The sequence below is a fragment of the Parambassis ranga genome, chromosome 9 (genome assembly GCF_900634625.1).
Source record: "Parambassis ranga chromosome 9, fParRan2.1, whole genome shotgun sequence".
NCBI lineage: Eukaryota > Metazoa > Chordata > Actinopteri > Ambassidae > Parambassis > Parambassis ranga.
The window spans coordinates 21,557,018-21,579,458 of NC_041030.1; the positions used below are offsets into that span (position 1 = coordinate 21,557,018).

Consider the following 22,441-nt stretch of genomic DNA (forward strand, 5'->3'; position numbering starts at 1 on the left):
GCGTACACCGCGATCTTAGACCTGCTCCTTATTGTGATGAAAATCTGTAATATGTTTAAATGACACCAGATCAGCTTCATCGGTTGCTTTAAAAGCACAACAGCAGTGTGAACAAAAGCACTTTATAAACACTGGTGGTTAGGAGACGTTAGCTCGGCGAGGAAGGTTCCAGCAGCAGCAGCCGTGATGCATCATCTGAAGCGTCTTATATTTGTCCAACTGTTTGTATGAGGTGCTCTGTTCAGCTCGATTGTTCTATGTGCTCTTTGACTTTCACTCCTGCATCCCTCCCCTCCACCGTGTCCCCAGCTTTCCAAATCCAGAACTGGTTTCTAACAACATTTCATCATCATTTTGCGCCATGAAATCAAATGGTCCGTCCCTCATTCCCTTCCCCCCTCTTCTCCCTCTCTTCCTTCCCTAACAGCTGCACCAGTACCAACAGGCTTTTGTCCAGCAGCAGCAGCAGCAGCAGCATCATCAACATCCGCAGCCGCAGCATCATCCCGCTCAGCAGCCTCTCCCCTACATGTCTTCCCCTCTTGAGTTCCAGATCCCTCTCGGTTCATATAATGCCACCACACCCACTGCTGGAGTTGCTGGAGGCGGCCAGATAGGGGGACCGTCACCTGTGGATTCCTCATACACTAACCCCAGGTACCGTCCCTCTGATGTGCCATGGGACAGGTGGAACTGTGTTGTGTCCTCTGTGCAGGTCTGTTACTATGCACACATCTCCTCTCTCTGCGGTAGGAACCCTCTGCTCGCCACAGATGGGATGACTCCACCCTCTCAGAGCTGCAGCAGTGCAGTCAGTAACCCTCCTGACATGTCCGGCTGGAACCCGTTCGGAGAGGACAACTTCTCTAAGCTGACCGAGGAGGAGCTGATCGACCGGGAGTTCGACATGCTCAGAGCAAGCAAGTGCCCCTTTCTGTCCTTCATGTCATAATTTGACTTCCTGATCATGTAGGTCTGTCTGTAGCATGTAGCATGTGTCCCCGCTGCAGATGATCTTATTGTCTTCGCCTCTGTGACAAACAGAAAAGCCGGTGGAGAGAACAGTGAGCGTGGAAACGGAGCGCCTGCCGCCAGCCGCCGCCGCCGCCTCTGCCGCCAAGCCCCTCCCCCCAGAGGATCTGTTCGGCTCAGTCCCGTTTGTGGCCAACGCAGGCAAGTCTTAGAGGAGTCTCTACCATGAGGACCCCAACACTGTGGAGCCACCCGCACCCCCCTCCTCCTCCCCCCTTCTTTACCCTCTCCTTCCCCTCCTGTCCAGGTCTTCTGTTCCCACCTGACCTCCAGTCAGGAGCTCCTGTGACCCCACGGGGGCCTTTAATAACCAATGAACAGTCAGAGTTTGGTTTGGTTCCACAAACATAAGACAGGGAGGCGCCGCTCTGGCTCTTCTCTGGTTAAATTAGTTAAGTGTCCGCTGTAACAAACCTTTATGCAAGTCAGCAGGACGTCTCCCGGTACAAGCGACCCGCTCTACACTTAATGACGGCGCCGAGTCCTCTGCCAGGTTCTGTTCCCAGACATCAGTTCACTGTGCAGGCCAAAGTCTCACTAACTGCATTATTCAGTGCAAAAACTCGGAGGTCTCAGTGTCCAGTACGAACATAGCTGCATTAAATCACTGTAGTCACATCAGTGCTAGAAGCAATACGACCATGAGGAGCTGTCGGCGTGCAGAGCGGGGCACACAGAGGGCCGAGGGACGTTAAATTAAACTCGCAGCTTTAAGACTAAAAAGTAGACGTCATGAAGTTGTTGATTGAGGAGCTGCAGACCCGTTTGCTGCAAGTTCCTTCTGTTTAAATCAGGCAGAAGAAGAAGAAGACATGTCCGTCCTCCTCCTCCTCCTCCTCACCTGGTGGTCTGAATAAGAGAAGCAAAACAAAATCACAAGGGAAACATTTGATAAGCATCCTGACCACAAAGCTGTTTAATTATGAGGAAAAATGTACATTTTATTTACCACAGTCCCCTCAGTGAGCCCAACACGGCGCTCAGCCCTAACAGCTCCACCTGGTGGCCATTTGCATAAACAGAGCCTGTGGTGGCATCTTGATGTAAACAAAGATTTCTCCTCTCGGACGATCTTGTGTGGACTGAGCACTTTACCGTGGAGGCCGCTCTCTGATTTATCATATATTACATTTGGCTTCACTAACCCGTCAGGCTGCATGCCCCCCCCCCCCAGACACAGATCCTTTACTGTGCTATAACAATGTGAATATAGGTGCAGTATTTCTACGTCCGTCATGACATCGGTGGCAGCAATAAGCTTCTGTGCCTCTGTGCTCTTCCTGCTCCTTCAATGTGAACTGGTTGCTGTTTTTATAGGCCGTGTAGAAATGCTGTTTGTACGTCATAGATGAAACTTAATGATAAACGGTATCAATGCTAAAAACGTTTGTTTTGTAGAGGAGAGCCGGAGCGGATTTGTTTTTGTTTTTTTTTTTACAGTGAATTCATCTCTGGTGTCTTTGAGCTCGCAGGCTTCAGTGGATACAGTGTAGAGTAGAACCAGGATAACGATGCAATATGGACTTATAAGCACTTGAATGTAAGTGTGTATATTTTATTGATTGTCTTTACATGTTCCTTATGAAAATAGGAAATTCTATTTGAGTTCAAATTGGCTCAGAGAAACCAAAAAAAAGAAACCAAACGTGTTGAAGGGACAGTTTCAGCTCCGAGCCCTGCAGCAGGCTGGAATGACGGAGTCTGCAGCAAACTCTCGATCGGCCTTTTAGCTTCCTGTTTGTGCCGTCGGCTGCTTCATGTAGGTCTTCATTTTTTTTTTTTTTTTTTTATTTTGATGCAAACATGGCTGCCAACATTTAACCATTCAGCCTTCGATCAGATGTTATTTTCTGTGTCCTCATGTTCAGCTGAGGCAGAACGGCTCGAGCACGGTTCTGCTGTTTGCTTTTTTTTATCTATGAATGTTGAACTGAATGCAAAAAGAGTGTGTGTGTGTGTGTGTGTGTGTGTGTGTGTGTGTGTGTGTGTGTGGCTGCACTGAGCAGCTTGACAAGAAACCAAACTGTCAGATCACATGTATTTTATTGTAACGTTGAGCCTCCTTTAATCGTCGCGCCGCCATCTATCTGTTTTTAACTGGAATTGTTTTTAATTCAGGACACAGATTTTTTTCGTTTTTCCTTTTATAGGCAGATTTTTTGTTTACTGACTTATTTTGTATTTTTCTGACCAGCTGACTAACGTTTTGTTATTGGACGGACCTGAGTGGCAGCAGATCAGCCTCCACCTGCTGCGAGTCCTTTTAGTTTTAACGCTGGCTGATGGCACCTTGTGTAGTGTAAATGTTAGCGGCTGTGCTGAGAGGTGTGTGAGTGTGTGTCTGTGTGTGTGTGTGTGTGTGTGCACTCGGTGCTGTGTTTAGCTGAAGGTAAGTGCGGAGCCGTGTCACGTTGCTTCCGTCTGTCCCCGCCTGCTTCTCTCGGGCCTCTGCGGGGGAAGAAGCTTCATTTCAGTTTGTTTTCGTGTTTCTTTCCGTTCCTCATTCAGTCCGACAGCCATACGTCTCAGAAACATCTTGTTCGTGTGTTTTGGTGGATGGATAGTTTCAAAAAACAGCCAAACAAGAAAAGTGAAAGGGACAACCAGAGCCATTAATTGCACTTTATTTGATTTGATTTCTTAAAGTGCAGCAGATTTCCTGTCCTGCGATCTGTGGGTGAGCGGAGATGTTCCACATGTTGTTTACATTTGCAGGTTTTCTGTGTTTTTTTCTCTCTGTAACTGTATTTCTGTCCGATTTACTTCCTGCAGAGGTTCACAGACCTCCAGTCAGAGCACTAAAACCTTTTTTATTTACTACTCTTATGGTCACATCTGTGCAGTTTGAGCTCCTGGTACCAGAACGAACTCACCCTCTCCAGTTGTTCATACATGTCCTGTTTCTGCAGCAGACTGTGTAAAAGGTCCTGTATCATACTGTGAGTGTGTGAATGTATTTCTTTATAGAATGTTACTGATAAATAAAAAACATTCAAAATCAAAAATTTTTCCCTTTGGTTCCTTTTTTTTTTTAAATAGCTGTTTGAAGTTTAGAGTCTCTCCACCACCACAGACAAGATGTTGCTGATGCTGACATGGCTGTCTCTCTCTCTCTCTCTCTCTCTCTCTCTCCCTGCAGCGCTTCTCTGAGGTCTTTGTTTGCAGATTATCTGAAGGTTAACGTGTGTGTTGTTAAAGGGACATTTCATATCAAATACTCCTGTTTCTCCTGCAGTGCTGCGTCTCCACGGTGATGCTGTTCTTCCTTTGATTTAAACTGGATGTTTCTTTAAAACTCTTTGACACAGGAACATTCAGAATCTTTGAGTTTGGGGGTGAGACCGGTCAGACTCACTTATACCATAGCCCCGTCTACACAGCAGCTGCTTGTGCGGAGTCTTTATTTATTCTGTCTGAGGTGTGATTGAAAAGTCTGCGGCTTGATGATGGAGGAGGTGAGAGGCTGCTCGTGGCTGCCTGGTAACTCGCTACCATGCTGTGAACAGGTTGATTAATGACCTCAGACCTGCTCTGTGTGAAGCTAGAACTCACCTCTCCAGCTTTCTTCCTGTTAAAGTTTTTCCTGCTGCTGTCTGCAGGCTCTGGGTCTCTGTAAAGCACCTGGAGACACTGTAGATAAAAGTAAAAGGTGGTAAATAAGTAAATAAAATGTAATCTCTGTAAGACATAAACTTATCAATCGCTCCTCATGCAGAGTAAAACGACACGTCCCGTTTGTTTAATGCTGTTTTTCAGTGGTACAGTTTATTCATTAGGACAACATTGAGTTACTGTGACCCTCAGTGGGAGTGTTTCCTCTGGATGAGACCGTTTAAATGTCATGTTCTGTCACTTCTGGTCCAGCTCTCGTCTCATGCGCTTGTTCCACAGGGGGGACAGATTCCATCCTCTGATAAGAGAACAGTCTCTTGATGTTTCTCTTGTTTAGTGAGAGGTGAGCGAGATTAAAGCTGTAATCTGCGGCCGGTCGAGCAGCTCGTGCTTCCTGCTTTCATGTATTTTGTTGTATTTTAACGCTGCTGTGTTTCAGTTATCAACAACCAAAGCTTTTGGCTAATCCGCCGCCGCGTCCTGCCAGTTTGGATGCGTGAAGTTTCCATTTTCATGTTCACAGCAGGAGGTCCTCTCTCTGCTGTCTGATGATGGAAAGCTTCCTTTTAATAGGGAACAATAAATTGGCTCATTGTGTATAGCACCATTTATTTTCAATACAATTGGAGGCTATCCACTCGCTAATTAGGCTAATTTCTAAGTTGCCATTATGCAAATCTCTTGGAAATAAATTTACAGAAGGCACAATTTTTTTCATCAAATGCCAAACACATGCAAGAATTTATAGAAAAGCAGAACTAAGCCTGATTTCTTTAAACGTCTGACGGGACTTGGAGCTTAAAGAGGGATTTTGATTTAAAAGTAATTTTGTGAAAGTCTTATTTCTTAAAGCCCGTTTTTCTCATCAGGTCACAGTTAGGAAGTCAGAGCAGCTTCCGGAGCATTTTATCTGAGACAGACTGGTCCATATGTGGACCGACAGATCCAGATCCAGAGCTGAGAGATTCTTACGAGGATGATTCATGTTTATTGGTGTGTTCTCTCTGCAGGTGTCGCTGGGATAAATCCTGAGGAGGAGGCCGCTGTCCCTGCCGCCGTCTCCACCCCCGCGGAGGATCTGCAGCCAGCGGCGGCGGCGGAGGCTAAGGAGCACAAACCGGGAAGAAAGAACCACAGCAGGCCGGGCGACGAGTCGGACAGCGACTTCGAGTCCGATCCTCCTTCACCTAAAAGCAGCGAGGACGAAGAGCCAGAGGAAGATGAAGCCCTGAACAGTGAGCACGGCGAAGACACCGAGCCGGAGAACATAGGACAGAGGCCGCTGCTGATGGACTCTGAGGATGAGGAGGACGAGGACAAGCACAGCTCTGATTCGGACTACGACCCCAGCAGGACGAAGAGTCGTTTGAAGAAAGGCGGCAAAGGAGCTTCTGCTGCCACCAGGAGTCCTGGGACCCGCACCACCCTCATCACCCCCCCTGAGTCGCCCAACAGAGCGAGAGCTGCAGAGCCTGTGGATGTTTTCGGTGCTGTCCCCTTCCTCGGAGGAGCCTCCCCTGCCGGGCCTCCAGAGAGCACCGATATCTTTGCCAAAGCGCCTTTTAGGCAAGCCAGCCACGAGCAGCAAGCCACGGACGACTTCGATGTTTTTACCAAAGCCCCATTCAGCCGGAACCTGTCAAAGTCAGGCAAGAGTGGCAGTGACGTCCCCATGGGCCAAACGCCGCCCATTTCGCCCGAGGGCATCGACGTGTTCGGGTTCTCTCCCTTCCAGCCGGGCCCCACCGTGCTGCCTCCCACCACCTCGAGAAGCGCAGAGGACATCTTCCGGCCGTCCTTCGAGGAGTCGCCGAGTCCTCAACAGCAGAGGCTGAAGCAGCGCAGCCTCCAGAAGCTGTCGTCACGCCACAGGAAGACCAAGCAGGAGGCCACGGCCGGAGGCAGCAACGGCAAACGGCACCACGGCACCCCCACCGGAGGGCGCAAGACCAACAAGCCAACGTACCGCACACCCGAACGAGTCCGCAGACACAAGAAGGTCGGGCGCAGGGACTCTCAGAGCAGCAACGAGTTCCTCAGCACGTCTGACTCTAAAGAGAACATCAGCGTGGACATAACCATGGCCGAGGGGAAGGACAAAGGAGCTCCTCTGCCGGGGGACGATGCACTTTTAGATCCATTCGGAGCCAAACCCTTCCACCCTCAGGACGGCAGCCGGCACAGCCAGTACCAGGGCCTGGGCGACAGTAAGAGCGATATGGGCACAGCCAATGGCAGGTCCTGGACTGGGTCTCTGCACGGCACCCTGGGAGAGGGCAGAATCATGGATGATTTTGGGGCAGTGCCCTTCACAGAAATGGTCCACAGTGGACCTCAGCAGCAGCAGACGCCCTCACAGCCGGTGGACCTGGACCCTTTCGGAGCTGCGCCTTTTCCCTCCAAGCAGTGACTCTTCCTGCGTCTTCCCACGCTGCCTGTCAGTTAGCTTCTTGGTTTGGGATCATTTTTAACCATGGAACCACATGCTAACAGTGTGCTAACAACCTCTTCTTTTTTTGAGTTTGATTAACCCTTTGGAGAGCGCTGTCTCCACGTCGCCCGTTATGCTGCATCAGGAGACCCACTCAGAAGTCAAACTGTGATCACAGCTCCTTTTGCCTTTTGATGGACTGATATGTTTCGTTTAGCACCACAAAGCCTTACCTGAGCTCGGCTCTGCCTTGCCTCACAGTACCTCGGAAACCGCGGCGCCACCTGCCTGCGCCGGCGCCGTTGGGAATTGATTTGGGAGTCTCTCTCTCTCTTCACCACTTTGTTCGATCTTTATGAGACTTTTTCCTCTTCATAATGTTCACAGTAGTTTTATATGCAGCCAATCGTGAGGTGTGTGGATTGTGTTGCATTTAAGGACTGAACTTTATCGGACTTCCTTAAAAACATGTGATTGGGTCAGGGGTTAAATTTAGACTCGCAACTGTTTTTTATTCATAGCAGCAAACTTCTGTGTAAGCACTGTTCCTCCTCTTTATTTAGCTCAACACGTTCTGTTAGAAATAAGAAGATCAAAGTAGCATTTGTGTGAACTCTCTGATTCGACACCAGTTTTTATTTGTCAGACACATGTGGATTCCTGCATGTTGTAAAGATGAAGCTGGCAGCGTTATTTAAATCCTGCATTGATCCTATAAAAGCACCAAAACTCGGCAGCTGTTAGCGTTCAGCTTTCTGCAGGTATGGAGTCAGAAATGTGTGAAAACCCAGGATGTGCTGGGTTTGTTGGTCCTTTCCGTGAGGCTTCCAGCTGCTTTAGTTGTGACGACGCGTTCCACATTTTTCAGTTTTATATAAAAAAAAGTGCCTTTTTATGCTAATTTTGTTTTTAAAAAGTTGGCAAAAAATCCCCTCACCAACATGCTCACTCACTGCCGCATGGAAACTTCAACAGCTCGTTGAACATTTGGCTGAATGGTTCTTCACTTTGAAACTGCATCCATGCTACAGTTAGCTTAGCATTAGGACAGGAGGATGGCTCACTTTGCTTTGTTTAACTGCGGCCCATTCATCCAGACCTCACTGCTGTTCTGAGCTTTCAGGTGTCCCTTCGGTTTCCTTGGTAACCTCATGGTAACAACAAGGTTTTAAAGAAGTAAACAGTTTAGTGTGAAATAGTCTTTATGCTAAGCTAAAAGAGCAGATGCAGCGTTTGAAGGGGACTGGCTGGTTTTGGTGTTTTTATGGGATTTGATGCTGCCGCACTTCTGAAGGGAAATGTCTGCGGTGTGATGTTCAGGTCACCTCTCCTCACTTTTCCGTGCTGAACTCTTCCTTAAACCACGCACGCCTCTCTGTGCGCATCATCAGCGGCCTTAAAGCACTGCGTTCAGCTACACGACCGTCGGCACATTTGTTTGCATTAAACCAGCAGCTCGCTGCGTTTCCACAAGTGGAACAATTTCATACGACTTTCCATCTTTGTTTTTTTTTTTTCCATCAGGGTAAATCTTGTTGTATTTATCATTACTATACTGCTGTTTGATGCAATAAAAACCCCTTTCATCTCAGCGCAGTCTGTCAAGTTAGAAGCAGTTTAAAGAGCACATGGTTAATTTTATTTTGTTTGCTCAGGTATGAAAAGATACAAAATGTCTGCTGCTACAAAACAAGTCTCAGACCAAAGACTACATCGTTCAAACTGTTACAGAGAGCAGGTCTGTGAAGAATAATTTAAACAGAAAACATTAAATAACGACAGAACACGAGCGGCTTTCATTCCAAAGTACAACGACTGCTGTCTGTCAGCAGACGTGGATTTAAGATTGTCTGCATGTCTGTTAATGCAGCTTTTTAACATGAGTCTGATGCTGTTTGGAATGAAACCATTAAAATAGTATAAAGGAGTTGACATTGCACATCACCCTAAATAAGCTGGACAACAAAAGGTCTGCTGTAGCTCTGACTTCAAACATTAGTAGTAACAGATAACAGAATCTGACTTAATTCTAAAAACTTTAAATCAGTGCCTGAATCTTAAAATGATGCCAAAAACCCAAACTGACAGATGATAATTCTGTTCGTTTGTTTTTCTACCAATGCAAAATAAAACAAAAAGCTACACATGAAACGTCAGACAGACGCTCCTTCATCCCCAGTTCTTCTCCTCAAAAGATGGCTGCACTGTCTGAGATACTCTTAGCAACTTTTCAACATGTCTGATAAGTCTAAAGGAGAAGCCTCACTAGCAGCCCCTAGAGGCAGAGCAGCTAAATAACACCCTTAATACCTGTAGTGGAAGGCTGAGGTCACACCGTCTGATGGACCACGAGATCTTATTTTGGAACTGTTGTGTTTGTTTAATCAATCGCTCCAGGCTGCCAGCCAATCAGCATCCTGTAAGGACTACTGGCAGGTACTGGCCATGACTGCCTGACACTTTGTTTTTAGTATTAGTCAAATTTTCTCTATGAAGCAGTAGCAGCTTGTTGTGAGTCCATAATGATGGATGTCACATGATTTGTACCACCACAGGGACGATAAAGGTGTCGCAAACCACCTAGATCGTCATGGTTACCAGATACTTTTTCTCCAAAATAAGATCTCATGTCTGTCCAATGGAGGAGGTGAGACATAAAAAACAACCATCAGTTTTATCTGAGAGGTCAAAAAACACATTTTCCAGTAGTGAACACTGATTCCTGTCAAATGACAGTTTGAATGTCAGTACCACCCAAGGTGGCAAAGGTTGCTTATACTTTTTGAAAAGACACAGTCTGTAGGCAACAGGTGGTATGATAACCCCATTGACGTCACAGCTAAATGATTGCTGTCAGCTGTTAGTTACCCCTGATGAAAAAATGCATTTTTGACACTGGTGCATGTCTTGGCTCTTGTTAAGGACATATTTCAATCATTTATAGTGTTATGTTTAGTATAATTTCTCCATAATTCTGTGGTATTTTTTCATGAAACTCACTGTGGTGATAGAGGAGTCCTTCTGTAACAATAATCCAGTGAAATATCTGCGGCATCTTTTATGTACTTTATATTGTGATTTTTTTTAAAAATTCAGATTTTAGTACCAATTCAACCTTCCATTTCTCCATAATTCTGCTGTATTTTTTCATAACACTCACTGTGGTGATAGAGGGGGACTTCTGTAACAATAATCCAGTAAAGTATCTGCTGCAGCTTTTATGGACTTTTTAATTATGATTTTTCAAAAATTCAGATTTTAGTACCAATTCAACCTTCCATTTCTCCATAATTCTGCGGTATTTTTTTCACTAAACTCACTGTGGTGATAGGGGAGGCCTTCTGTAACAATAATCCAGTGAAATATCTGCTGCGGCTTTTATGGACTTTATATTGTGATTTTTTTTTAAATGCAAATTTGTTGAAAATTCAGATTTTGGTACCGATTCAACCTTCCATTTCTCCATAATTCTGCGGTATTTTTTTCACTAAACTCACTGCTGTGATAGAGGAGACCTTCAGTAACAATAATCCAGTGAAATATCTGCTGCGCTTTTATGGACTTTTTATTGTGATTTTTTTTTTTTAAATGCAAAATTTTTCGAAAATTCAGATTTTAATACTGAAGCTTTTATGGAGTTTTTATTTTGAATTTTTCGAAAATTCTGATTCTAGTACCAATTCAACCTTCCATTTCTCCATAATTCTGTAGTATTCAAATCTGAGGATTCAGAGGAGACCTTTAGTAACAATCTAGTGAAATATCTGCTTTTTGATTTTGATTTTTTAAAACTGCAAAAACTTTCGAAAATTCAGATTTTAGTACCAATTCAACCTTCCATTTCTCCATAATTCTGCGGTATTGTTTCATGAAACTCACTGCTGTGATAGAGGAGATCTTTAGTAACAATAATCCAGTGAAATATCTGCTGCAGGCTTTATGGAGTTTTTATTTAGATTTTTTAAAAATGCAAAGCTTTTCGAAAATTCTGATTCTAGTACCAATTCAACCTTCCATTTCTCCATAATTCTGCAGTATTGTTTCATGAAACTCACTGTGGTGATAGAGGAGACCTTTAGTAACAATAATCCAGTGAAATATCTGCTGCGGCTTTTATGGACTTTTTATTGTGATTTTTTTTTAAAATGCAAAATTTTTCGAAAATTCAGATTTTAATACTGAAGCTTTTATGGAGTTTTTATTTTGAATTTTTCGAAAATTCTGATTCTAGTACCAATTCAACCTTCCATTTCTCCATAATTCTGTAGTATTCAAATCTGAGGATTCAGAGGAGACCTTTAGTAACAATCTAGTGAAATATCTGCTTTTTGATTTTGATTTTTTAAAAATGCAAAATCTTTCGAAAATTCAGATTTTAGTACCAATTCAACCTTCCATTTCTCCATAATTCTGCGGTATTGTTTCATGAAACTCACTGCTGTGATAGAGGATACCTTTAGTAACAATAATCCAGTGAAATATCTGCTGCAGCTTTTATGTAGTTTTTACTATGATTTTTTTAAAAATGCAAAATTTGTTGAAAATTAAGATTTTGGTACCGATTCAACCTTCCATTTCTCCATAATTCTGCGGTATTTTTTCATGAAACTCACTGCTGTGATAGAGGAGACCTCTAGTAACAATAATCTAGTGAAATATCTGCTGCAGTTTTTATTTTGATTTTTTAAAAATGCAAAGTTTTTCGAAAATTCTGATTCTAGTACCAATTCAACCTTCCATTTCTCCATAATTCTGTAGAATTTTTTCATGAAACTCACTGTGGTGATAGAGGAGACCTCTAGTAACAATAACCTAGTGAAATATCTGCTGCAGCTTTTATGGAGTTTTTATTTAGATTTTTTAAAAATGCAAAATTTTTCGAAAATTCAGATTTTAGTACCAATTCAACCTTCCATTTCTCCATAATTCTGTGGTATACTTTCATAAAACTCACTGTGGCGATAGATGAGACCTTCTTTAACAACAATCCAGTGAAATATCTGCTGCAGCTTTTATGTAGTTTTTACTATGATTTTTTAAAAATGCAAAATTTTTCAAAAATTCAGATTTTAGTACCAATTCAACCTTCCATTTCTCCATAATTCTGCGGTATTGTTTCATGAAACTCACTGCTGTGATAGAGGAGACCTTTAGTAACAATAATCCAGTGAAATATCTGCTGCAGCTTTTATGGAGTTTTTATTAAGATTTTTTAAAAATGCAAAATTTTTCGAAAATTCAGATTTTAGTACCAATTCAACCTTCCATTTCTCCATAATTCTGCAGTATATTTTCATAAAACTCACTGTGGCGATAGATGAGACCTTCTTTAACAATATTCCAGTGAAATATCTGCTGCAGCTTTTATGGAGGTTTTACTATGATTTTTTTAAAAATGCAAAGTTTTTCAAAAATTCAGATTTTAGTACCGATTTAACCTTCCAATTTCTCCATAATTCTGTAGTATTTTTTCATGAAACTCACTGTGGTGATAGAGGAGACCTTTAGTTACAATAATCTAGTGAAATATCTGCTGCAGTTTTTATTTTGATTTTTTAAAAATGCAAAATTTTTCGAAAATTCTGATTCTAGTACCAATTCAACCTTCCATTTCTCCATAATTCTGTAGTATTTTATACTCACTGTGGTGATAGAGGAGACCTCTAGTAACAATAATCCAGTGAAATATCTGCTGCAGCTTTTATGGAGTTTTTATTTAGATTTTTTAAAAATGCAAAATTTTTCGAAAATTCAGATTTTAGTACCAATTCAACCTTCCATTTCTCCATAATTCTGTGGTATACTTTCATAAAACTCACTGTGGCGATAGATGAGACCTTCTTTAACAACAATCCAGTGAAATATCTGCTGCAGCTTTTATGTAGTTTTTACTATGATTTTTTAAAAATGCAAAATTTTTCAAAAATTCAGATTTTAGTACCAATTCAACCTTCCATTTCTCCATAATTCTGCGGTATTGTTTCATGAAACTCACTGCTGTGATAGAGGAGACCTTTAGTAACAATAATCCAGTGAAATATCTGCTGCAGCTTTTATGGAGTTTTTATTTAGATTTTTTAAAAATGCAAAATTTTTCGAAAATTCAGATTTTAGTACCAACCTTCCATTTCTCCATAATTCTGCAGTATATTTTCATAAAACTCACTGTGGCGATAGATGAGACCTTCTTTAACAATATTCCAGTGAAATATCTGCTGCAACTTTTATGGAGGTTTTACTATGATTTTTTTAAAAATGCAAAGTTTTTCAAAAATTCAGATTTTAGTACCGATTTAACCTTCCATTTCTCCATAATTCTGTAGTATTTTTTCATGAAACTCACTGTGGTGATAGAGGAGACCTTTAGTAACAATAACCTAGTGAAATATCTGCTGCAGCTTTTATGGAGTTTTTATTTAGATTTTTTAAAAATGCAAAATTTTTCGAAAATTCAGATTTTAGTACCAATTCAACCTTCCATTTCTCCATAATTCTGTGGTATACTTTCATAAAACTCACTGTGGCGATAGATGAGACCTTCTTTAACAACAATCCAGTGAAATATCTGCTGCAGCTTTTATGTAGTTTTTACTATGATTTTTTAAAAATGCAAAATTTTTCAAAAATTCAGATTTTAGTACCAATTCAACCTTCCATTTCTCCATAATTCTGCGGTATTGTTTCATGAAACTCACTGCTGTGATAGAGGAGACCTTTAGTAACAATAATCCAGTGAAATATCTGCTGCAGCTTTTATGGAGTTTTTATTAAGATTTTTTAAAAATGCAAAATTTTTCGAAAATTCAGATTTTAGTACCAATTCAACCTTCCATTTCTCCATAATTCTGCAGTATATTTTCATAAAACTCACTGTGGCGATAGATGAGACCTTCTTTAACAATATTCCAGTGAAATATCTGCTGCAGCTTTTATGGAGGTTTTACTATGATTTTTTTAAAAATGCAAAGTTTTTCAAAAATTCAGATTTTAGTACCGATTTAACCTTCCAATTTCTCCATAATTCTGTAGTATTTTTTCATGAAACTCACTGTGGTGATAGAGGAGACCTTTAGTTACAATAATCTAGTGAAATATCTGCTGCAGTTTTTATTTTGATTTTTTAAAAATGCAAAATTTTTCGAAAATTCTGATTCTAGTACCAATTCAACCTTCCATTTCTCCATAATTCTGTAGTATTTTATACTCACTGTGGTGATAGAGGAGACCTCTAGTAACAATAACCTAGTGAAATATCTGCTGCAGCTTTTATGGAGTTTTTATTTGGATTTTTTTTAAAAATACAACATTTTTCAAAAATTCAGATTTTAGTACCGATTTAACCTTCCATTTCTCCATAATTCTGTAGTATTTTTTCATGAAACTCACTGTGGTGATAGAGGAGACCTTTAGTTACAATAATCTAGTGAAATATCTGCTGCAGTTTTTATTTTGATTTTTTAAAAATGCAAAATTTTTCGAAAATTCTGATTCTAGTACCAATTCAACCTTCCATTTCTCCATAATTCTGTAGAATTTTTTCATGAAACTCACTGTGGTGATAGAGGAGACCTCTAGTAACAATAACCTAGTGAAATATCTGCTGCAGCTTTTATGGAGTTTTTATTTGGATTTTTTAAAAATGCAAAATTTTTCAAAAATTCAGATTTTAGTACCGATTCAACCTTCCATTTCTCCATAATTCTGCGGTATTGTTTCATGAAACTCACTGCTGTGATAGAGGAGACCTTTAGTAATAATAATCCAGTGAAATATCTGCTGCAGCTTTTATGGAGTTTTTATTTAGATTTTTTAAAAATGCAAAATTTTTCGAAAATTCAGATTCTAGTACCAATTCAACCTTCCATTTCTCCATAATTCTGTAGTATTTTATACTCACTGTGGTGATAGAGGAGACCTCTAGTAACAATAACCTAGTGAAATATCTGCTGCAGCTTTTATGGAGTTTTTATTTGGATTTTTTTTAAAAATACAACATTTTTCGAAAATTCAGATTTTAGTACCAATTCAACCTTCCATTTCTCCATAATTCTGCAGTATTGTTTCATGAAACTCACTGCTGTGATAGAGGAGACCTTTAGTAACAATAATCCAGTGAAATATCTGCTGCAGCTTTTATGGAGTTTTTATTAAGATTTTTTAAAAATGCAAAATTTTTCGAAAATTCAGATTTTAGTACCAATTCAACCTTCCATTTCTCCATAATTCTGCAGTATATTTTCATAAAACTCACTGTGGCGATAGATGAGACCTTCTTTAACAATATTCCAGTGAAATATCTGCTGCAGCTTTTATGGAGGTTTTACTATGATTTTTTTAAAAATGCAAAGTTTTTCAAAAATTCAGATTTTAGTACCGATTTAACCTTCCAATTTCTCCATAATTCTGTAGTATTTTTTCATGAAACTCACTGTGGTGATAGAGGAGACCTTTAGTTACAATAATCTAGTGAAATATCTGCTGCAGTTTTTATTTTGATTTTTTAAAAATGCAAAATTTTTCGAAAATTCTGATTCTAGTACCAATTCAACCTTCCATTTCTCCATAATTCTGTAGTATTTTATACTCACTGTGGTGATAGAGGAGACCTCTAGTAACAATAACCTAGTGAAATATCTGCTGCAGCTTTTATGGAGTTTTTATTTGGATTTTTTTTAAAAATACAACATTTTTGAAAAATTCAGATTTTAGTACCGATTTAACCTTCCATTTCTCCATAATTCTGTAGTATTTTTTCATGAAACTCACTGTGGTGATAGAGGAGACCTTTAGTTACAATAATCTAGTGAAATATCTGCTGCAGTTTTTATTTTGATTTTTTAAAAATGCAAAATTTTTCGAAAATTCTGATTCTAGTACCAATTCAACCTTCCATTTCTCCATAATTCTGTAGAATTTTTTCATGAAACTCACTGTGGTGATAGAGGAGACCTCTAGTAACAATAACCTAGTGAAATATCTGCTGCAGCTTTTATGGAGTTTTTATTTGGATTTTTTAAAAATGCAAAATTTTTCAAAAATTCAGATTTTAGTACCGATTCAACCTTCCATTTCTCCATAATTCTGCGGTATTGTTTCATGAAACTCACTGCTGTGATAGAGGAGACCTTTAGTAATAATAATCCAGTGAAATATCTGCTGCAGCTTTTATGGAGTTTTTATTTAGATTTTTTAAAAATGCAAAATTTTTCGAAAATTCAGATTCTAGTACCAATTCAACCTTCCATTTCTCCATAATTCTGTAGTATTTTATACTCACTGTGGTGATAGAGGAGACCTCTAGTAACAATAACCTAGTGAAATATCTGCTGCAGCTTTTATGGAGTTTTTATTTGGATTTTTTTTAAAAATACAACATTTTTCGAAAATTCAGATTTTAGTACCAATTCAACCTTCCATTTCTCCATAATTCTGTGGTATATTTTCATAAAATTCACTGTGGCGGTAAATTAGACCTTCTTTAACAATAATCCAGTGAAATATCTGCTGCAGCTTTTATGGACTTTTTATTGTGATTTTTTTTTAAAAATGCAAAATCTTTCAAAACTTCAGATTTTAGTACCAATTCAACCTTCCAATTCTCCATAATTCTGCAGTATTGTTTCATGAAACTCACTGCTATGATAGAGGAGGCCTTCTGTAACAATAATCCAGTGAAATATCTGCTGCAGCTTTTATGTAGTTTTTAATTGTGATTTTTTTTTTTAAAAATGCAACATTTCTTAAACATTTCAATATTAATACCAATTCAACCTTCCATCTCTCCATAATTCTGCTCTATTTTTTTCATGAAACTCACTGGTCTCCTCTATCACCACAGTGAGCTTCATGAAAAAATACCACAGAGTTATGGAGAAATTATAATAAACATAACACTATAATTTATTGAAATATGTCCTTAACAAGGGCCAATACCAAGACATGCACCATTGTCAAAAATGCATTTTTTTCCTCAGGGGTAACTTTAACAGCTGACAGCTCATTTAGCTGTGACTGCAAATGTTGCCTACAGACCTGTGTCTTTTCAAAAGTATAAGCAATCTTTGCCACCTTGGGTGGTACTGACATCTCCTCTGTCCGACGGACTACTGGGATAAATGAATTTATCAGACTCAGTAGTCCAAAAAAAAATCAGTCTTTGGTTTTTCTGTCTAACAGTTTTTACTTGTTTTAACATTTTAAAAAAAATAAGAAATGATTTACAGCTCGTTTTCCTTTTTATGGATATTTCATTTGATTTCTGATGTAAGATTTTTAAAGATGTGGTTTACATTTTAAACTTGAAACATGTCCAAATTTAAAGGGGAAGAAGAAAAAAATCCTGATTTAACAGGAGCTACATTGATCCATTTACAGGCACTTACATGAAGAAATGCTACGAGCTGGATTTCTGTTTGTACAGACACAAGTCCTGATGCTGATGCTTTAAAGGAGTCTTGCTGCAGGTTTAGTGTTTTGCTGAGGATGATAAATCACATTCAGTGGACATGGGTCAACTCACATCCTGCACGGACTCTGGCGTTGGTTTGAGCCTTCATCACAGAGATGCACAGGGGAGGACTGGAGACACAGACAGGTGAGAGTGCGTCCACAGAGGGGCTGTCCACAGTGTCTCCACTGGGCTGGAGCGCACTGCAGGTGAGGGACAGACAACAAGGGGAATTATTCTACAACCTGAAAAAATGTAGAGATAATTTTAAATTCCACCATTTTTTCTCTTTCTGCTTCATAAAAGAATCGTAGGACGACCCAAACAAAGCTCTCTGGCCTTTGAGCTACTCAAAAAACAAAAGATTTGCTGCTCTTCTTTCAGAGCAAACACCAAAGGAGAAATAAAAGCACCAGTACAAATACGTACCGTCCCAGCAGGCTGGGCAGTGTTCTAGGCATGTTGGGCAGGGTTGGGGCAGGGCTGGCTGTGTCTGTACGCCATGATGAAGCCTGAAGACTGGTGCCACCAGTAGAACATGAGCACCAGCAGCAGGTGCCACACCTGGTGGCTGGAGCCCAGGTAGTTCAGCTGACCTGCGGCGACAACAGAGACAAGTCTGAGACGAGCTGACAGCAGAAAGTGTCACCATGTCTCTGGGAAGTTTTTGTTAAAACTAAGAGCTGTGTTTGTTCAAACGGACAGGAGGCTCACCTGGGAAGTAACGTTCAGGAACTTTTGAAACATAGAAAATGAGAGCTAAAGCTGCGATGAAGTACATCCCCAGGACTCGAGGAACAAAAGCCTGAAGGGAAGAAACATTAACATGTTACAAAGAACTCGGAGCAAGTTAGCAAAATATCAGCAGCAGCTTAAACAACTCGTATCTGGCCTCATGAGTTATTAAAGACACATACATGTACAACGGCACAAATATTATGACAGATTTAGTGTTACCGTGGCAGCACTGAGTGCGCTCACCTGGACGAGCTCAGAAGAGAAGCCCCCCGTGATGCAGATCCAGTGGACGGTGGGGATGAGGCCGTACCCGGCCACCGAGCAGAAAATGAGCGAGCGCAGCTGCTTCCACGGCTTGCTGAGGTAATGAGGGTGGATCTGAGCGAAGAAGACGGCCAGTATCATGGCCAGGACCGTCACCAGGTACACCTGCCGCCAGTACTGCAGGGAGAGGTAGGTCAATGTCAGGCCATGACTACAAACAAACACTCTGCTCATAGTGGATCATTGTCAGTTAGCAGGTAGAACTGTTTGTTCAGACCACATGGACATCAAGCTGAGACAAAGAAATGAGCACATAGCCAGGCTGCAGTGGGTAGAGGACGGTTTGTGTTTCAGTGTCATCATTTTTTGGTTGCTGATAACACAACAGTTTCAAAAACTTGGAAACCTGGACACTGTTCAGTTATTTAGAAATAAGATTTAAGATAAACACCTTAAAGAGTCTGTGTTTAATATCTGGCTTCATCCTGAGAGGAGTCACAGGAGTCTCTCACACAGAGAGCTTCAGTTGTAGTTATGAAGCTAACCTGTCCTCAGCCTGTAGTTGGTATTTAAACTTCTATAAGTGTGTAAAGTCTGGACAGCTTTGTCTCGGTCCCTTCTGTCCATTTGTGTGGATGTAGGCCTCCATCCAGTCACACGTCCTTGTGTGACGAGTCCTGCTGAATTTCACAGTGAATAAATTTGCACCAGGAACAAGGCCCCGCTTTACTTCAGCCAAATTTCTTAAGCTCTTCTCCGAACAGACTCTGTGTTCTCTCCTCCAAATCTGCATCTCTAAAACACTCTGACGAGATGAGAGTTTCTGACTGGCTAAATATAAAAATCTGTTTTTCTTTGGGGACTTGGCTTGCTGCAGGAGTGGAGCCACCCAGAAGCAGAGCCCCAGTCTTGGCAAGGACTGGGGTGGGGGTGCGGGTGCTGGGGTGGTGGTGGTGGGGGGGCCTTTGCTGAGACGGCTCCTGGACTTGCGAACGTCATATGGTGGGGAACAGGAGTGACGGACCGCTCTGTGAACACAGCCATCTGGTTTGAGCTGGAGCAGATTTCAGCTGCGTTCTGGGGGCAAAATAACCCGGTGCTTCCAATATGCGGGGGAAAGCGAACAGTAAGGAGCACAGCCAAGCACTTAGGAATTAAAAAAAAAAAAAAGAGTGAAGCCACCAGGACAGAAAAAAACCTGGTGGTGGGCGGCTGGAACAAGGAACTGAAACTGGCTTGTGTCATCGGCGGCTGTTTTCCAAGCGGCGAAGGTGTCGTGTTGCTTATTCACCAGGAACAATGAGTCAATCAGCAGAGCCAGACTGTGGGCCCCACTTCAGCTTTATTCAATTACTGAGGATGTGGTGCTGAACTGACTCCAGGGAGGACTGCAGCTACATGTTAAAGTGATGCTCTACATATTTACACTGTAATGAGCATCAGACTGAAAAGCCTAAATTCAAACTGGATTCTGGAGCTCAGAGAGACTAACAACCACTGCAGCAGACGCTAGCAGATGCTAGCAGGAACCTGACAGAATGGTGCACAAGCAGAGGCAGGAAAAGTGTCATTTTGGTGTTTGTACTGGTGCATGCAGTCACAGCAGCTCACAGAAGAACTCAGCAGTGAAAATATGTGGAAACAGGACGTAATACACTGAAGTAGGGCCGGGCGATATTTTACTAATATCCCGATATTTTTAGGCCACGTCACAATACATACCTCACTATTTTGCCTTAGCCTTGAATTAAAAGTCAGATGCATATAATGTGTCTAAGTTAACATTATTGTTCATACTGCATTAATATATGCTGGGTGATAAATTTAATCAATTAATCTGAATTGGCTCGCATCACTGCGTGTTCGTGTGCGCTATAGTAGTGTGAATGATCCACGGAGTGAGAGCTCTTACCGTTAACACAACATCTATAAACATTTTGGGCCATGTTAATAAACTGTGCACTGTGTTGTTATAATGTCCTTCAACGTTAATGAAGTTGCACGAGCTCGTTAGCTACTTCAGTTTTATCAGTTAAGATACACAGTAAGAATAAAAGCTCTTCGCCATGCCGTTGCACGCACGGCAGCGTGTGATGTAGCCTACATAACAAGGTGCGCTGGTTTTATCTCTCTGTAAGAAAAAACCTGTAGTTTTATGCGATACATTGAGTATATTGGCTATATCACCCAGCCCTACGCTGAAGCAGACTCCACAAGAAGCACAGAAGTACAAGAAAATACAAGGTGTAACATCCCAGTCAACAACAGAAAACTAGAGAGGCACTCACATTATTGCAGTAGAAGGTGTAGAAGACTCCAGGGACGTAACAGCCCAGGATGCCGATGGAAACACCGGCATAATCCAGCGCCATCCAGCGGCGGCTGGTCTTCTCTGAGCGATGGCAGCAGAACAGGTGGTAACCCACGGAGCACAGCATGCAGAGCTGATGATGCAAAACACACAGGTATTACAGAAAAGTCAGACCATGATCATGTCTAATACATGCAGGTCATCTCACTACAAATATTGCATATCCTTTTTAAAAGGACATATTTTTTTAATGCTCATTAACTGTGGTGTGAGGTGATCAATAAGAGACAACCAGGAAGAATCTGCTGCGAACCTGAAAGCAGAAGAGTCCAATGGAGTAGATGACATAATCCTCTCTGGAGGCGCCGACGGCCGGCAGCACTGAGGCCATGTTGTACACGCCGAGACAGAAGAAGAGCAGGAAGCCCAGCAGATGGCTCCAGATATTCACCGTCTCATTGGACAGAATGAAGAGGCTGCACGGAGATTTACAAACGTCAGAATCAGTGCTTAGAAAAACGTACAAAAACAACTGACCCCATGTGGTCTACAGCTCACCTTTTGATACACAGCCTGGAGGGCAGGTAGGCTCTGTATCCATCCGTGATGTAGGGGTTCTCCCTCAGAAACACTGGGATCTGCTCGTAGGTGTACAGTCGGATACCTCTGGGCACCAGTACAGGCCAGTACTGATAACTCCCCAGCTCGATGTAGTGTGCAGTCTGAGCATTCTTCTGGAGCTTCTGGGGCATGGCTGAGCCAGCGGGGTCTGCTCTGGTCTGACCCGAAGCTGAAAGTCACATCAGATCCTATTAGGACTGTATCTTATATAACATGCCAAATTAAACTGACCAGTAATAAGCTATCATCTGAATGTTTACTTGTTGATCATGTAAATAAACGTAACTATGAGGTTAATGTTACACTTCAACAGTGGCGAGTCCTGTATTAGGGATTATAAAGATGTCATTTTGTCGCTACGAACGTGCTATTTTCGTATGTTTTTTACAGGCCGATTTTACCCCAAGAACTCCACGAACTATAAACCATCACCTGCTAACTCGTGTATAGTTGTTAATACAGGCATTAACCAGGAAGTTATTAAAATAACAGAATTTTCACAGCGGTCCGGCTGACGAGCGCTAGCTTACAGCTTCCCGTCTCTCTTTTTTGGCTAGCTAGCTAGCTAGCTTTGTTTGGAGACAAATAAAATAAAAAAATAACGCCACACTCACCTTTTAATTTAGTATACGTACAATTCGTGCCATTCTGCGGTTTATAATATGTACTACGCATCTGTAAACATGTGTAAAGGTTAATTTAAAAACACAACAAACTGTTTTCCAAGTTTCTGCTACAACATCTTCCAAGTCACCAGTTACGTCATCAGTAAAGGACCCCCCCCCCCCTTCTCAAACGTGTCCAGGAAGTGCCTGAAGAAAAATCGAATTATAATTTAATGTATAATTTCGAATTTTCGAATTTATAATTTATACTACATTGCCACATGACATGCTATGAAATAAAATGATTTATAAAAATTATAAATATAATTTATTTTATTTGTATATCCTGTTTATAAAATGGATATGTGTAGTCATTTGTT

At 41.2% G+C, this 22,441-nt stretch overlaps 2 protein-coding genes across 3 annotated transcripts in view; one reads left to right on the forward strand and one right to left on the reverse strand.

The window, feature by feature from the left end:
• Window positions 1-8,844, forward strand: part of bmp2k (BMP2 inducible kinase) — a 30,594-nt gene extending 21,750 nt beyond the window's left edge. Inside the window, exons 13-16 of one of the 2 annotated variants that reach the window (XM_028413187.1) lie at window positions 428-657; window positions 754-920; window positions 1,045-1,173; window positions 5,655-8,844. In XM_028413187.1, coding sequence (XP_028268988.1) covers window positions 428-657; window positions 754-920; window positions 1,045-1,173; window positions 5,655-7,054 — 1,926 coding nt within the window. In that variant the 3' untranslated portion in view covers window positions 7,055-8,844. Of the gene's footprint in view, window positions 1-427; window positions 658-753; window positions 970-1,044; window positions 1,174-5,654 lie in introns of those variants that run through there. The other variant, XM_028413188.1, reaches the window with a different exon arrangement.
• A 7,337-nt stretch (window positions 8,845-16,181) lies between these two features.
• paqr3a (progestin and adipoQ receptor family member IIIa) lies at window positions 16,182-22,218 on the reverse strand. Its single transcript, XM_028414231.1, has 8 exons — window positions 22,071-22,218; window positions 21,394-21,625; window positions 21,149-21,311; window positions 20,813-20,968; window positions 18,504-18,701; window positions 18,237-18,327; window positions 17,952-18,118; window positions 16,182-17,725 (listed from the first exon to the last, which is right to left on the reverse strand). Exons 1-7 carry the CDS (start codon window positions 22,129-22,131, stop codon window positions 17,976-17,978), a joined length of 1,044 nt encoding a protein of 347 aa, XP_028270032.1. The 5' UTR covers window positions 22,132-22,218; the 3' UTR covers window positions 16,182-17,725; window positions 17,952-17,975.
• Between the last annotated feature and the right edge of the window lie 223 nt (window positions 22,219-22,441).